The sequence below is a fragment of the Phocoena sinus genome, chromosome 11, assembly GCF_008692025.1.
Source record: "Phocoena sinus isolate mPhoSin1 chromosome 11, mPhoSin1.pri, whole genome shotgun sequence".
Taxonomy (NCBI): Eukaryota; Metazoa; Chordata; class Mammalia; order Artiodactyla; family Phocoenidae; genus Phocoena; species Phocoena sinus.
The window spans coordinates 84,360,890-84,374,296 of NC_045773.1; the positions used below are offsets into that span (position 1 = coordinate 84,360,890).

General features: G+C 45.9%; 2 protein-coding genes across 5 annotated transcripts in view; one reads left to right on the plus strand and one right to left on the minus strand.

Moving 5' to 3' along the window:
• Nucleotides 1-1,167: 1,167 nt before the first annotated feature.
• The window catches only part of GPLD1 (glycosylphosphatidylinositol specific phospholipase D1), an 85,741-nt gene continuing 73,501 nt past the window's right edge, over nucleotides 1,168-13,407 (plus strand). The window contains exons 1-2 of the mRNA XM_032647454.1: nucleotides 1,168-1,307; nucleotides 5,299-5,378. The gene's annotated coding sequence lies outside the window, so the exon portion shown is untranslated. The remainder of the gene's footprint in view (nucleotides 1,308-5,298; nucleotides 5,379-13,407) is intronic.
• Nucleotides 1,899-13,407, minus strand: part of ALDH5A1 (aldehyde dehydrogenase 5 family member A1) — a 34,743-nt gene continuing 23,234 nt past the window's right edge. For 2 of the 4 annotated variants that reach the window (XM_032647459.1, XM_032647458.1), the window contains 3 exons: nucleotides 10,899-11,068; nucleotides 8,195-8,253; nucleotides 6,514-6,921 (listed from right to left, as the gene is read on the minus strand). In XM_032647459.1, the coding sequence (XP_032503350.1) occupies nucleotides 6,716-6,921; nucleotides 8,195-8,253; nucleotides 10,899-11,068 (435 nt within the window). In that variant the 3' untranslated portion in view covers nucleotides 6,514-6,715. Of the gene's footprint in view, nucleotides 2,060-5,081; nucleotides 6,922-8,194; nucleotides 8,254-10,898; nucleotides 11,069-13,407 lie in introns of those variants that run through there. The other 2 variants (XM_032647457.1, XM_032647456.1) reach the window with 2 other exon arrangements.

The window sequence follows — 13,407 nt, forward strand, 5'->3', positions numbered from 1 at the left end:
TGTGTTAGTTATGTAAGATGTTAAGCTGTGGGGGAAGCTAGGTGAAGGGTACACGGGAATCTATTACTTTTGCCACTTCCTGTGAACTTATAATTACACCGTGCCCTCTGTATCCGCAGAGGCAGAACCGCGGATCCGAAGGCCCGACTGTACAGTGCTATTTTACATCAGGGACTTGAGCATGGGTGGATTTTGGGATCCATGGGGGTACTGGAACCAATCTCCCACGGATACTGAGGGACGACTGTATTTAAAAACAAAAAGTCAAAAGATTTTGAGGGGAAACATACAGATTCATGATTAATCGCGAAACACTAGAAGCGTTTCCATTAGTCGGGAACAAGTTTTTTAAAAAGGCAAAACCATCATTTCTCCTACTAAATGGTCCATAGAGCCTCCCTTTTTGAGATGAGCTTAGCGAACAGCCAAGCTTCCTTTATTTGAAGCCTACATGGTGAGAGTTACTACCTCCGTTCTCCTGAAGATGGGCCCAGAGTTGCAGTGCTGAGTCTTAGCGCAACAGGAAAAAGCACATAGCCTTATATAATCTGACAGAACATCTGAAAAAACGCCCTTGTCCACTAAACCACCGGGATAGTGGTGTTGCCTGTGGTCTAAATTGTGGCTACTCCTTCCTGGTTAGCTGATAAAATGGATGGATTATAGGTAAATTTACAGACCACCAATTTCCAAATCCATTTCCACTCATTTATAAATAGCGCACAAATAGAATATCCCTGTAGCCTTTCAACACTCAGACCATGCAGGACCTGCTCTTTTTCCAGACAGGTTTCCCACACTTGATAAATGAAAACCACACTAATTTGCTTTTTAAATTTGTTGCAAGCTAAATCAGAGATAAAGCAGCTGTAACAGGTGAAAATTTTCCTGTTAGAAATAGTAGGAAGATGAAAATACACTTGCTTCTAAGCAGACGCCTAGGCCAAGCATTGAACAAACTCACAAATTGAGAGTATAAAAAATGAACAGAAACTTCAAGTAAATAGAGTCGGGCGACCAGAAGGGGGAGCTCTCACACCCTGTGATGATAGTAAAGCCCAACAGGAAGAAGGAAGACTTCTCTTTCCTGGTAAGGACTCAGCCAATGAAAAGTCATGAAGTTTTTCATTATAACCCTCCCAACTTCCCTTTCCTCCCGATAAAAGTGTTCTTCCCTTGCTGGGCAGGGACTTGCAAGCGGCTCGCTATGGCTGCGGGCACTGTGTTGTAATTCTGTGCCGATACCAAATAAACCCATCTTTGCTGGAGAAATATCTGGGAGTCTATTTGTTTCAGGTTAACAAGAGGTAAGTGGATCGTTTCTCCTGGTAACAAAGTAATTTTAAAAATCAAAAGCAGGTTAAGAGAAATGCATGCAATAAATGGAACGACAAAGGGAAATGTGTATTCTTCCTTCCAGAGAAAACCTTACCTTTGTTCAAGGCCTACTGCTACAATTTGGATTCAAAGAGGCCACGTGAAATTTCTTAGAATATAAATGAACACTGGATGAAAATATAAGATATGCTGTTTAAATAATTAACAGTGATTATATCTGAATGGCAGGGTTTCAGAAATGTCTTCCTCATACATTTCTGTATCCAAAAAACCCAACCGTTGAAAAAAGTACATAATGGATAACAGTGGCACACGTAGAGGAGTGAAGCTGGTGTGTTTGAGAAAGCTGGAGGCTACTCCTTTCTTAGGCAACCACACCTGCAAACCAGGTAAATTCTCAATTTAGTTCAGCAAACATTTAATGAGCGCGAACCATACGACAGACCTGTTACCAAGTCTAAGCTTGTACTGCTCACTGCACAACAGGCCAATAATCAAGAGACTAGGAATAACGACTTTATTCGGAAAGCCAGCAAATGGAGAAGAACATGCCCCAAAGAACCATCTTGCCTGAGTTAGAATGCAGGTTTCTTTTATACTAAAAGGGGAGGGAGTGAAGTCAAACATTTCCTGGTTCGGGTAGGCCTCTGTAGGGGATATGTTAAGTTCTTCCTCCTTGCAGTCATTCACTGGTGGGCCTGGTCAGGATGTTTCCTGTGAGCTAAACAAAGGTATTTTAGCTTAATGCTCATTACCTGGGAAGCAGGGTTCCCAGAGATGGGCCGTTATGTGTAGTTTAAGCTTATAGGCAACATCCCTTTAGTGATTAACTTGTAATAGAATGCAAAATGTTCTTCCCTGTTACAGGCCGTCCCGTAGGAAGGTGCTAGGGTACCAAATTTCACAGGCAGGTTCCCTGCCCAAGAGATTCACACACTAGTCAAGGGAGCACCATTTATACATGTAGGAGAGGAAAAATAATTTTCCCTCTACCTTTCTGAGTTCTTGGCTGAGACCACTGCAATGAAAGATTAACAAGAGAAAGAGAAGTTTATTAACATGTATATCTCATGTAAACATGGGACACAGGGAGAAATGAGTAACTCGAAGAGGTGGCTTAAAACTTCAGCTGACAGAGCATTTCAACAAAGAACAATAAATCTCTGGAGAAATGACAGGACGGAGGAAAGCAGCTGTAGGCTTTCAAGGGCGGAGATAAAAGCTAATTAGTAAAATTTGTTATTTAGATTCCAGGCTGATTGGGCCTGAAGTTGTCTCTGGGAATTAACCTTTGTCCTTCCCTCCTGATGCGGGGAGGGGAGCAACTTTATAAATCTGTATCCTGCTTTTAGGCAAATGGAGGGGGAAGGGAAGAGAGAGGGCTTTTCTTGTATCTGCTTCTTAATTGCCTTCAGCTCACAAAAAACCTATGCCAAAGTGGCATCTTTTGGGCTGGCATGTCCTGAACTCCTACAGTCATATTTTGGGGTGGCATACATATCCAAACTGGTCTAATAATCTCCAAAGTAAACTCAAACGATGAACTGGCAAGAAAAAAACCCACCAACCAGAAACCTTGACATAAAAAGAGGAAATTCTGTTAATTCAACCTTTATTAGTTACACACGCACAACTCTGCTGACAAGGCATTGACACACACACACAATTATCGAAAACTGGAAAAATGAATTATGTGCACGTTTAAAAAACAAAATATTTCCACACTTCCAACTACATTTATTCCCAAGTTTTATCCCATGAAATACAGCACAAAAAAAATCACAGCATAAATATCATTCAAGTAAAATACTGTCTACTATAGCTGCTCGTGAACAGTTAAAACCCTGGGCTCCAGCCTTCCGAGAAGGCAGTCATGTGGCACAGTTTAAAGTTAATGACACAAGTTTACAATAAAATAGAGTTATTTGCATTGTGCTTCTGATCTTTACTTTCACTGAGTCTTTACATAAAAATAAAGGTAGATGAACCAGCGCTTGACATAAAATTGTATTTAAAAGCTACTCAAATGGATAAAGATAATAGGTACAGAGGAGCTTTTTAAATGAGAATCCCTGCATAGCTGGGGAAAGTAAATTGAGAAGTGTTTTTTTTCAAGGCCAATAGACTCCCATTCTCTGGGTAATTTCATATGAGTTATGTGATAATTGCTGGGAAGTTCTCGGTGAGAATTCACTGGAGCAAGGCCCAGAAAAGTATTTTTTACACAGTAGGTGTTCAATAAAATGATATAATGCCTCATAAACGGGGGAAGGTCAATATCTCCCTCTTGGTTTAGATCAGGGGTTGGCAAATTATTTCTGTAAAAAGCCAAAGAGTAAATACTTTAGGCTTTGTGGGCAATACTGTCTGTGCTGCAGATACTCAACTTTGCCAAGAAAGTAGCCATAGATCATATGGTAAATGAATGGATGTGGCTGGGTTCCAATAAAATTTTATTTCTGGACACTGAAATCTGAATTTCACAAAATTTTCACGTGTCATGAAATACCATTCTTGTGATTTTTTTTCCCCAACCACTCCTTTGGGAATATAAAAACCATACTTAGCTCTGGGTTGTACAAAAGCAGACGGCAGGCCAGATTTGGGCTGTGAGCCAACCCCTGGTTTAATGGTCCTTTTCTATTTCATATTATAACATACATTAAAAAAAAATCCATCACATATGGTTACCTTATTGAAAAACAGCCCCCAAAATGTTCATTTAAAAATACTTCTCTGTTTTCCCCACAACCCAGAACAATTTTACTAACAGTAAGCTATTTCCTTTTCAAATTATTTTAATTCCAGAATTAATCAAAGATATTGGAATGAGTGTCTGGCCCTCAATTTATGTACCTGGTGAGCCAAATATACTAGAAAACTCAAAATCTGCCACCCAGCCAAGACATTCACTGATTTACAAAGTTACAAATGTATTTGAATGTATTCCTCCAAACATTTCAAGCACCAGTATTCCAGACTTCTAAAAACTAGTGTTGGAGCATTTTTATTGTTAATAGCAAACAGATGGACACACCTAAATATTAAGTAATTAGGGTGTTACATAAAACAACCCTAAAACTAAAAAGTAGAAATTCACTGTCAATATGATGCGTACGTGATTCTGGACAGGGTCTGAGCAATGCATGTTACCAGGAGGTGGATTTCAGCTCATTCCTTATTGGGCCTTAGGGGAGATGGCAGATGTAACCCAGGGCAAACACAAGGCAGCTCCAGGACTAGCCATGGTACTTTTTTTTTTTTTTTTTTTTCTCGGTACGCGGGCCTCTCACTGCCACGGCCTCTCCCATTGCAGAGCACAGGCTCCGGACGCGCAGGCTCGGCGGCCATGGCCCACGGGCCCAGCCGCTCCGCGGCACGCGGGATCCTCCCGGACCGGGGCACGAACCCATGTCCCCTGAATCGGCAGGCGGACTCCCAACCACTGCGCCACCAGGGAAGCCCTAGCCATGGTACTTTTGTGCACAGGGACATCTCAGACCTTTAGCTATTCAGCTCCCCATGGCTCATTGAGGGACGCTACATCCCAGCTGTGTCCAGGAGTGACTGCCTCTAGCACTACTTTCATTCATGTTTTCCTTTTGCTCCCCAGAATATCCACAGAATGTCAGTGAAGTGTGCACACAGAGAGAGTGGAGAAGGAGGTGCTTCATCCTTGTATGTTCTACCAGGAACAGCTTTTATTCCTTTTCCTTGTATATCAGAACAGACGGAGACATGATACAGAAAAGCCTAGTGTGTTTTTAATCAGAGTTTTCACAGTGACAGGAAACAGTGGTCATAGGGTTTTTTTGTTTTTGTTTTAAATGATGAACTATAAAAACTCTTATTGGATAAAAGGTGCCTGAAGGGCAAAACCTCATGCCTCTTCCAATTGGCAATTATGGAAATTCTTTTTCCTTTTGGGATTATTGTGAAAGTGCTTTTGCTCTTTTGCAGGTGAAGGAGCAGTGCTTCATAAGAACAGAAATAGCAGGCTGCAGGTGACGAGCCCTCACTCAGGCTCAGGTGCTGGGCAGGTGGGTACCAACCTCCGCTCACCTTGGCAAAGCCACTGCCGGACACCCAAGCGGGGCTGGGACGTGCTGCTCATAATAATGACAACTCCTGCACTTACACTGAATTTTTACTTTTTGGCAAACACTTTCACTTTCTCTGAGGCTCACAATAGCCCATGGAGCTAAATAAGGCATGTATAGTATCTCTACTCTCCTGAGGAATGCGGGTTGGGGGGGGCGGGGAGGGGTTGAATGGCACATGGGGACAAAGCCAGGCCAGGCCATTACTTGTGGGCCATCCATCCCACCAAGCTGCTGTGCTTTATGCTTAGGCTCATTTCCTAACGGAAACAACACGACATGGAAAACAGCACAGAAATGAAAAAACCTTTAAGCAGTTAATTTAGGACAATGGAGACTTCGATTTAAAAAATGGTCGAAAAAGGGAGAGGGGTTCCTTCATGTCTCAAAGAAACACAGGCAATTCCGTGCTATTTCTGAAGTCTTAAAAAATGAGTGGTTCAGGGCTTCCCTGGTGGCGCAGTGGTTGAGAGTCCGCCTGCCGGTGCAGGGGACACGGGTTCGTGCCCCGGTCCGGGAAGATCCCACATGCCGCGGAGCGGCTGGGCCCATGAGCCATGGCCGCTGAGCCTGCGCGTCCGGAACCTGTGCTCCGCAACGGGAGAGGCCACAGCAGGGAGAGGCCCGCGTACCGCAAAAAAAAAAAAAAAAAAAATGAGTGGTTCAGCCTCTGCAGCAACACCCCAGGATACCCAGCAAGTGTCTTTAGTGCACCCAGGCAGTGATCCAGCTGTGACCATGGGGCTGTGGGGGCCAGCTGGCCTCACGCTGCACTTTGCTCTGAGGCAGAGGGGGTCGTGGTGGGGTCCAGGGCTTCATTCTATGAACCCTAGGCTGGTTCTCGGGGAGTCTGCGGCCTCAGGCGCATGGCATGTATTGGTCCCTAGTCAGGTAGGGGGAGGGGTAGGATTTGCATCTGTATAAGATTATGAGGACTGGATGAGCTTTAAAAAATTCTTAATTCAGGGCTTTCCTGGTGGCGCAGTGGTTGGGAGTCTGCCTGCATCGGCAGGGGACGCGGGTTCGTGCCCCAGTCCGGGAGGATCCCACGTGCCGCGGAGCGGCTGGGCCCATGAGCCATGGCCACCAGGCCTGCGCGTCCGGAGCCCGTGCTCCGCAACGGGAGAGGCCGCAGCAGTGGGAAGCCCACGTACTGCAAAAAAAAAAATAATAATTCCTAATTCAGATACCCTATGGGCTTATTTAGAATAATGGATGGCATGTCCCCATACATGTGGCAAAGCTTCCTTTCTTATTTTTTAAAGAACTAAGGAATCCTATAAGCCTCCAAAGCACACGTACTTGAGCTCCAGGTACTCGTCAATGCCATACTTGGAGCCCTCTCGCCCAAGGCCAGACTGCTTCACCCCACCAAAAGGGCACTCCACGGAGGAGATCAGTCCTTCGTTAACGCCAACCATGCCGACTTCTAGCCGCTCCGCCACCCTCCAGATCTGGGCTGGGTCTTGAGAGTAAAAATAACCTGTCATGGGGATAAAGGACATGGATGTAGAATAGTCATTAAAGCCAACGGTCCCCAACCCTTTTGGCACTGGGGACTGGTTTCAAGGAAGACAATTTCTCCATGGACAGGAGGGACAGACGGTTCATGCAGTAATGCGAGCGGTGGGGGGTGACGGGAACCGGCAGGTGAAGCTCCCCTCACTCGCCCACCACTCGCCACCTGCTGTGTGGCCCGGTTCCTAATGGGCTGCGGACCGGTACCGGGCTGCGGCCCTGGGGGTTGGGGACCCCTGATTAAAGACATCATGTCCACAGCTGAGGATGCCATGGATGACCATCTGCCTAGTCGTGCGGGCCTGGAACCCTCCCTGCTCCCATGTGGAGCCCCGAGTAGGTCCTGTGCACGTCTTCATCTCAAAACCTTTGGAAATCATCTTTCTGCTTCTATTCCACTCTCGCTAGCGCTCTCACCGACTCCTATCAGGACTGTAACAATAATGAACGCAGCTCCTGTGGCCTGTTCAGTGCATCCTGCACACGTCAGTTAGATTATCCACATAATTTTTTTTTTTTTTTTTTTTTTTTTTTTTTGCGGTATGCAGGCCTCTCACCGCTGTGGCCTCTGCCGTTGCAGAGCACAGGCTCTGGACGCACAGGCTCAGCGGCCATGGCTCACCGGGCTTAGTTGCTTCGCAGCATGTGGGATCTTCCCGGACCGGGGCACGAACCCGTGTCCCCTGCATCGGCAGGCAGACTCAACCAGTGCGCCACCAGGGAAGCCCTTGCTGAGTGCATTTATGCACATATAATTTTGTCAGGGTCATAGGGTACATTCTGGCCACCTTGTCCATGTCCAAACTGAAAGAACGGCAGTTACTCTGTGAGGCTCCCTCTGCCTGTGCTGCCTTCGCTTCCTTCATCGCCCCTGATGCTCTCTGTGAGGTCGGGTGATATCTCTTTTGTTCAGACTTCCAGGAGCCACACAAAATGGGAGGAAAACCCCTTGGAATTTCCAGGCATCGAGCCTCTGGGAACATTCTCCACCTGAAACACAGCACTGCTTCTTCTCCCACGACCATACCCAGCTCCAACCAGGGAGCCTCCATCCTGCATCCAGGAATGAGGCAAAAGAACACGGACTTGCACAGGCCCACCCCTGCCCCTGGGAAAGCAGTGAAACACATGCTCCAATGAAGTTGCCTTCTCAAAACCCAGGGTGACGTTTAAAAGGCCACCCTGGCATCAGCTGGAGAAGTGATTATGACAGCTACCGAGCGAAGACAGACGCCTACCTGCCAGCCCGACGTCGGCCACGTTAGCGATCGCCACCGCCTCCTCCTCTGTATCAAACCTGCCAAAGTCAAGATGGGTCATCAGCAAAATCCCTAAGGGGAGAGTAAGGAAAACCAGCTGATTTCCTCCTGATTTGTTTCCCAAATAAGGGCGAGGGGTTAATCAGAGCTTTGCAGAGAGTACAGAGGAAAACACCATCACTCGCTGCAACCGTGCAGAGTTCAAGGCTAGCGAGCTCGGATCAACACGAGTTCATCTCCTCTAGGAGACTGGGAGACACACAGGGAACTGCGAAGTATTCAAGATGTCGAACAAAACGCCTTAAGAAAAGGATTACGGCTCTTGCTACCTACTAAGAAGAAGAATATGTACCGATCGGACTTCCCTGGTGGCCCAGTGGTTGGGACTCCACGCTTTCACTGCTGTGGCCCCCGGTTCAATCCCTGGTTGGGGAACTGGGATCCCACAAGCCACAGGCGAGGCCAAAAAAAAAAAAAAAAAAGAAATGTACCGATCATAACAACTACTTTAGAAGCAGCCATAATGTAGGAGAAGGAAAACAGCCAGAGGCCACTGGGGCCCAAGGCTCTTGTGTCGGCCCCACCACTTATGCTCTGAACAGTGCGACGGTGCTGGGGGTCTGTTCCCCTTGGAAATGAGACTGCTAGCGTGGAAGCCTTATGCAGTCTCTTCCAGCTTTATCATCGTTATTTCTGGAACAACATTTCAGAGGCCTTTTTCTGTTGCCCCAGAACTGTAACTGGGGGCAAAACATTGTCTGCATCCCAGATCCTCAATTCAGAGGTCCAGCAGCAGTGGCAGCCGGCCAGCCAGCCCTCTGAAGGCACCGGGCAGAGCTGGCGGACCCCAGTCAATGCAAGAGGACGACTGGGAGAGAAGAGAGCGCTCTGGGGGAGGGCAGGTCAAGGAGGGTGACCCCAAGAGAATTATTTCTTCCAAGGATGACCAGCTGTGTCTCCCAGGGCTTGGCTCTCCACCTGTAGAGAGCAAGCCATTCTATCCGCCAGAGAACAGAAAACAGGGCATCACCCATGTCCTCACTGGCCACCTGTGCCTCGAAAATGCAGTCATCGGGACTTCCCTGGTGGCACAGTGGATAAGACTCTGAGCTCCCAATGCAGGGGGCCTGGGTTCGAGCCCTGGTCAGGGAACAAGATTCCATATGCATGCTGCAACTAAGGAGCCTGCCTGCTGCAACTAAGGAGCCCACGTGCCGCAACTAAGGAGCCCTGGAGCCACTAAGACCCAGTGCAACCAAATAAATAAAAAGAAAATGCAGTCATCACATCATCAGTTGTGACATCCTTGAGGATTTTCACCTTTCTGTGCTAACATGGGTGGTGCTCCCACCGCCCTGTGTCCCAGAAGAAGTGTGAGACTAGAGACCCCTAGTAACAACTGTGTCCCCCTCCCTGACCTAATGCTTTATTTACACAACACCACCCATAATGATATCAGGCAATGTGCTAAGTGCTTTACGTATATTATGTCATTTAAACCTTAAAACTGTCCTGTGAGGCAGGTACTAGTTTTTATTCCTTTTCCCATCAAGGACCCTGAGGCTCAGAGAAGTTAACTTGTTCAAGGGGACACAGGTATGAAGTAGCAAAGCCTGAATCTACACCCAGCTCAACTCCAGAGCCTGCATTCCTAACCACTGCATCCTTTTGGAAAATGTCAAGTTCATACTCCAGATAAAAAAAATTTTATTAAAACAAAGAAGATGAAAGTTCTCCAAGTGGTTCATTTCCCCAATGTCAGATTAATCTGTAATTTTTTATTTATTTTATTATTATTATTTTTTTGCGGTACGTGGGCCTCTCACTGTTGTGGCCTCTCCCGTTGCGGAGCACAGGCTCCGGATGCGCAGGCTCAGCAGCCATGGCTCACGGGCCCAGCCGCTCCATGGCATGTGGGATCTTCCCAGACCAGGGCACGAACCTGTATCCCCTGCATCGGCAGGCGGACTCTCAACCACTGCGCCACCAGGGAAGCCCTAATCTATAAATTTCATTAGCAATAGAAGAGAGAGAAATATTTGGAGAAATAATGACCAAGAATTTCCCAGGACTAAACAAACACTTTAGACATTAAAAAAGACATTGGACCTCTGACTGAAAAAGCTCACAGTGTGCCATACCCAAGCTACCATGGTAAAATTTAAGAACGTCAGAGGCTGTGAGGAATTTTAAAAGTCTCTAAAGAGAAAAAGCATATCCCTTCACAGGAGTAAGAACCAGGTATCAGCTTTCTCAGTGACAACCCTGGAAGTAAGTAGACCAAGGTGTGACATCTTCAAAGTGTTGAAGCTAGAATTTTATGCAGGTAAATTATTATTTACTTGTGACTGTGAGATAAAAGGTCACATAAGAACACACAGTTCATTTCCCACAGACACCCTTGAAAGAACTCTTAAAGTATGTACTTCATTACAAAGAAAAATTAGTTCAGCAGAAAGCAAGAGAGCAAAGTAGAGAATTTGGTAAATTTTGTGGTCTAAAGAAGCAATAATAGAAACTAAATGTTACATTGAACTTAGTGCTTCCACTGATACAACCCTGCTCTCTACTTCAGCCCATCCCCCACCCAGGCCTCAAACGACACACGAACTGGATTTCTCTCCGGGTTTCCTTTTCCTTTCCTATCCTTTCTCCTGTCTTCCGACCCACTGGATGACCTTACTTGATAACGGGTGCCACGGGCCCAAAAGTCTCTTCCTGAGAGCAGAGCATGTCTCGGGTGACGTTGCTGAGCAGGGTGGGCTCGAAGAAATTTTTTCCAACTTGATGTCGCTTCCCGCCTGTCACAACAGTGGCCCCTTTGGAAATGGCATCACTCACATGTTTCTCTACCTGTGTGAAGAGAAAAAGAAGAGCCCTTGGGAAAGGTGGTTGAGGATACTTGGGAAACGTTTAAACTGCAGAAAACTGTAACTGGGTTTCTTTCTTTTTCAAAAAAACTGTAACTGGGTTTCTTTCTTTTTCAAATAGGTTAATGTACCCTGGTCCCTTCTGGGTAGAAAGAACCAAATGCACAGAGGTACAGAGGCAAGAGGGCACATGGTGTGTACCATGCTGTCTCCTCCCACCTCTGTGATTTTCTCGCTGTTTGCTGTTACGGTTTGTCTAACGGTCTAATACACATATGCCCATGTCTTTGCAGGCCTGATGCTCAGCTGTCTTCCTGGGATTTGTTCTCATCTCCTTCCTGGGTTAGTTCCAGGCTCTTGGATCCCATGTTGTTCTCCTCCCTGGATTTCACTTTCATTCTGTTCTAATACATTCTCGAGTAGTTGTTTCAAAAAAGGTGCACTGAAAATGGTTTACCTTCAGAGTTTTCTGACACTGCATGTCTGGTGTTTTACCTTGCATTGGTTGGTGATGGAATTTGGACCCAAAGTAATTTTCCTTCAGAACGTTGAGTGCAGGTTCGATCCCTGATCAGGGAACTTAGATCCCACATGCCAGCAGAGTAGCCAAAAAAAAAAAAAAAGTCCTCACTCCTTTGTGGGTTTGTGGTAGCTTTTCCCGCCTCTGGAAGCTTCTTGAATATTCTGGTATGTTCCTAACATTCTAAAATTTTAATGAAACATACCTGGGTTTTTCTTTTTATTATTCTACTTGGCAATTGACGAAGTCTTTCAATTTTGAAGAATTGTTATTTTCCCATAGCTCTGAGAAGTTTTCCTCTAGTATTTGATAATCCTATTTCTTCCATCTCAAGTCTTTCTTTCTAGAGTTCCTATTACTAAAATGGATACACCCGTCACCTCAGATCGATTTCTTTGTGCATTCCTGCCATATTTTTGCTTTAAATTCTAAGAGCTCTCTTCGATTTTGTCTTCCATCGTCATTACTGAGTTTTAAAAAGATTTTGACCACCATGTTTTCAATTTCTAAAAACATTTCTAGGAGTTCCCTGGTGGCCTAGTGGTTAGGATTCCAGGCCTTCACTGCTGTGGCCCGGGTTCAATCCCTGGTCAGAGAACTGAGATCCCACAAGCTGCACGGCACAGCCAAATAAATAAATAAAAACGTTCTTTCTTGTTCTCATTGCTTCATTTTCATAGAACCTGCTTCTGTTTTATAGATGTACTATCGTCTCAGAACTCTTGGAGAATACTACTAGATTCCTGGAAAAAATCCTGTCTGTTCACAGCGTCATCTACTTTCTTGAGAGTCAACTGTTCTGTTTGCTCTTCTTGACCCTCCTCTGATGTGCTGTGGGTTTTCCTCTAGGGCTGTCAAGATTCTTGGTTGTTCATCTTTCTAATGAAGTATGCGGTTGGTTAATTTCAACGGGTGACATGGGTGACCTCTGCTGTTTCCAGTCTCTTCCCCGAACGAGAGGGACAACACCAAGCTTGGGTTTATCTCACTCGGCAGGCTTCACTTTAGGGGTGGCCCCACCCAAGCAAAGGGCAAAGGCAGGGGAGCTCCTCTCCGGCGTGCCTACCCTCACTCTTCACTCTGTACTCCTCGTAGGCTGGCTGCTCTATTTCTTCAGAGGCATTTTCCTGCCCAGAGCAAATGCCTCTGTTACGTTGTATGTGTTGGTGGTGGGTGGAGGGAAATGACCCAGAAAACTGTGCAGAAGTAGAACCAATTAGCACTATTTCTCCCCTCCTCCCATTGCTACCCTCTACCCCAGCCATTTCTAGAAAAGCTCCATCCTAGAAATGACACCCATTTCCTCTGCAGGCTTCCCCTGGGCCTGCCTCATCTGCTTTGACTTTTCTGTTAACACGATCCCTGCTGCCTTCCAGAAGTTCATCACAATCCGTGGTCCACTGGAGTCTCCCCCTGCCTCCCATTCTCAGCGGAATATGCTGTAGGATTTCAGAAGAGATAAATAGAGGCTTGGGCACAGTCTGCCATCGAGATTCACCCTTTTGAGATCCTCACCCCTTCTAATGCTCTCATAGTTCACTGTCTGCAACAAATCCCCATTAGCGTCCTTTCTATGATTTATATCTCTAAAAATACCTCTATTTAACATACTTAACAAGGCCCCATTCTATTTGACCTCAATTAGAATATGCTCTGTCCTCCTCTTGTCACATTAAAAGTGATGTGCACTTTTTTCCCCCAGGTATTTACCCTGTGACTGTATGTACACTAAAGCCAGCACAAGGGATTGTTTTCAGACAAGATGTTTTCTACTAAACTCTCAGAGGGAAAAAAACAAAAGC